Source organism: Cyprinodon variegatus, unplaced genomic scaffold (genome assembly GCF_000732505.1).
Source record: "Cyprinodon variegatus isolate N-32 unplaced genomic scaffold, C_variegatus-1.0 Scaffold467, whole genome shotgun sequence".
NCBI lineage: Eukaryota > Metazoa > Chordata > Actinopteri > Cyprinodontiformes > Cyprinodontidae > Cyprinodon > Cyprinodon variegatus.
In genome coordinates this window covers 497,870-501,396 of record NW_015150920.1, presented here as the reverse complement: position 1 = coordinate 501,396, position 3,527 = coordinate 497,870, and the positions used below count along the sequence as shown (strand labels likewise).

The window sequence follows — 3,527 nt, the reverse complement described above, 5'->3', positions numbered from 1 at the left end:
TTCTAGCTCTGAACGTTTCCCGTTTTCAGCTCTGAACATTTCTAGCTCTGAACGTTTCCCGTTTTCAGCTCTGAACATTTCTAGCTCTGAACGTTTCCCGTTTTTACGCCTCTGTTGTGTCTTGCAGATCCTGGAGAAGAAGGATGGATTGTTCCGGAAACACATGATGGGCAAACGAGTGGATTACGCTGCACGGTCCGTCATCTGTCCTGACATGTATATTGGAACAAACGAGATCGGGATCCCCATGGTAACTAACTCTTAATCTAACCCGTGTCATACCCCCCGCTTTTTTTTTTTTTTTTTTTTTTTTTTAAACATTATTCTTTCAAGCGAAGGTTATCTATTAAGCTGGAGTGACTTCAACAGTCGCTGTCTGTTAGCTGGCTGTGCATCTGCAGACTCTAGAGCGTGGCTTAGACTTTAGACGATGTATTGCGGTTTTAAAGGCTAATAGTCAGTTGGGCAGTCAGTCCATCTGACTAATAGCATCCAGTCTCAGACAGTGGATGCTAACATCAGACATGGACAACATATGTTAGAAATAAAAACTGATGAGGAAAGAAAAGGCAGATCCCAACCATTGCTGTCACTATTGCAGGGGTTTTCTGATTTCATGCTGCTCTAGATGACTTTATCCTGACGCACCATAGTGAGCTCAGTTAAAGACTAGCACATCGCTAATGCTAAAAACTAAACACTGGTTTAAGAAAACCAGAGACATCTGCTGTTCTTTCCCGTTTGAATTCTTTAACTTGAAACAAATGGTTTAGATTCTGCTGAGCTGTTTATGTGATAGGAGCCTTTTAAGATCCACAAAGATCTCTGAAGATTGAACTTATCTGAAGACCAGTCACAAGGTCATAGCTACAACCTTTTCATTAAAAAGATTAACCTTGGAAAAATAATACACCGCCAGAGCAGAATAAACTGTTCCTTATACTTAATATCCACTTCATAAATAACTATTTTGTAAATTTTGAAAGTCCCATAATGTATAAATATTTATTTCTGGCTCAGAACATTGAGAAAATATGATTCTGCAGCATTAGAAATAGTAAACTGAAGATGAGCTGGAGCTCCATGATGGACCTGAGACATGGCTTCTTCTCAGTAGCAATGCGGAGGCTGCTGCTTTCCTACCAAGTTAAACATTTGCTGACAGGCCAATGGTTCAGAGAGGTGCGCCACCTACTGGTTAGGAAGAGTTCAAGTAGGAGCCGATTCCATCATAGGGGAGCTACCTCTTCATAGCTGCGTCTCTGCCGTTCACAAACACCTCTGACACCTCATGTTAGTGAGGACATTTCATGGCAGGACTCGTCGTACGGGTATCTTTTGATAGGATAGGATGAGCAAATACCTTTTGAATGGTAAATTTGTTCTTTAGCTCTTTAGCATTATTTGATCAGCCTTTGATCTGGTTATACGCAATGTTGTTGCCTAATAAACTGATCCAGAGCTGAAGGGAAACTAAACTAGGTACGCAATGAGAACAATGATAAAAGTTTGATATAAAAAGTAGGAAGTCATCTGCGTGAAGGAAAGGTCCTCAGCATCATGGGAGTATATTAAGAGGTTAACAAGTGAACCAAATGGCAGCAGACAAATAGGGGAATCCATTGATGCTGATTGTTGACGGCTCCTGTTGTGTTCAGGTTTTTGCCACCAAGCTGACGTACCCACAGCCCGTCACTCCATGGAACGTGAAAGAGCTCCGGCAGGCCGTCCTTAACGGGCCCAACGTCCACCCCGGCGCCTCCATGGTGATCAACGAAGATGGCAGGAAGACCATCCTGTCAGCCACCGACCCCTCACAGAGGGAGGCGGTTGCCAAGCAACTGCTGACACCCTCTACAGGTCCACACAAGATGCCCATGAAGATCGTGAGTCCTGAGCGTCACTGTGGCGTCCCTGGGTGGGCTGTATGAATGGCTGTCGGCCCTGATGCTTTGTTTGTGTTGCTTCAGGTGAATCGCCACATCAAGAACGGAGACGTTCTGTTACTCAACAGACAGCCGACTCTGCATAGACCTTCGATTCAAGCTCACTGCGCTCGCATCTTACCAGGAGAGAAGGTAACGGGGCCGTGGTATTCCTCTTCTGCTCCCTAATGCAATGCTGGCTTCCTTCAGGGTTCTCTCATTCGGCTTTATTTCAGGTTCAGATCAGTGTGGAGAAAAAGATTAGTATCTTTAATCTTTATTCCAACATCCTACCTTACCTCCTTAGTCCCCTCCCCTTCTATCAAGTGCGGTTTTATCTGAGGTCAACTGTTAATGGTGTTGCAGGAAGTCTGTCTGACTTTAAAGAGAGACCAACCAGCATTTTTTGATTTATTTTTTTATTTTTTTTTCTTGTGTTTAATGTCTCAGGTTCTGAGGCTCCACTACGCCAACTGCAAAGCCTACAACGCTGACTTTGATGGAGACGAGATGAACGCTCACTTCCCTCAGAGCGAGCTTGGCAGAGCAGAGGCCTACACTCTAGTTAGCACCAACCATCAGTACCTGGTCCCCAAGGTGGGCATCCATGTTTCTATAAGCCCCGCCCACCATGTAGAGGCAGAAGGCCTTAAAGCAGCTGGTAGGGATCATGGAGGCTGATGTTCTCCTTCTCTGTTCTGTTTCTGTTTAGGACGGTAAACCTTTAGCAGGTCTTATCCAGGACCACATGGTTTCGGGGACCAAGATGACCATAAGAGGCTGCTTCTTCACCAAAGACCAGTATACAGAGCTGGTGTACAGAGGACTGACAGACAAAGTAGGGCGAGTGAAGCTACTACCTCCGAGCATCGTCAAACCACAGCAGCTGTGGACGGGGAAGCAGGTAACCACTGGGCACTGATTAGAAAATGAAAACGCTTCCTAGAAAGAGTCGCTCTGTTTGATCATTTTTCTGTTACAGTCACAGATTCCTTTGTAGTTTATTTGGATTTTAGCTGATAGGACATCATAAGGTGGATAAAGCTTATAAGTTTTTGGTTATTTTCTAATATTAATCTGTCAAGTTTTGAGGGTGTGTATGATCCACGCACATCCAGCCCCATGGAACTAGCATCCTGCTGACATCACTGCATCAACTCCTGCAGCTCAAGTGACACCAGCTGCAAGATGGCTCTGCCTACTGAAAGGCAGCTAGTTAAGATAGAGCTGTGGCATTTTGACCAAAGAAAAACAGGCTTAAAGTTTCCCCTACTGCCAAACAGCAGAACTCAATCCATGGAGCGACTTTCCAGACATTGGATCACACCATGTTTTAAGACATGAATAAAACTCAGATTGTTAGAACTGAAGAATAATTCTGTTCAGCTGTAAAAATTGGTTAGCATTTGTTAATTCTGTTGATCTGCACTATTTTACAGCATAATATGCAGGGTTTGTAGTGATGGTTAATGAGGCATCTTGAAGCCAAACTATTGATGCTGCATTAATACTGTATCACAGAATACTGACACCTGCTGAACATTTAAAGACACTACAGGCAGTTTATTTTGCAGGCTAAACTGAATTGATTTGATGAGCTAT

At 43.8% G+C, this 3,527-nt stretch overlaps 1 protein-coding gene across 1 annotated transcript in view; it reads left to right on the top strand.

Annotated features, from left to right (window-relative positions):
- The window catches only part of polr1a (polymerase (RNA) I polypeptide A), a 45,049-nt gene that overhangs the window by 9,555 nt on the left and 31,967 nt on the right, over positions 1–3,527 (top strand). The window contains exons 12-16 of the mRNA XM_015389604.1: positions 128–250; positions 1,659–1,886; positions 1,971–2,078; positions 2,376–2,522; positions 2,638–2,829. Of these exons, the coding sequence (XP_015245090.1) occupies positions 128–250; positions 1,659–1,886; positions 1,971–2,078; positions 2,376–2,522; positions 2,638–2,829 (798 nt within the window). The remainder of the gene's footprint in view (positions 1–127; positions 251–1,658; positions 1,887–1,970; positions 2,079–2,375; positions 2,523–2,637; positions 2,830–3,527) is intronic.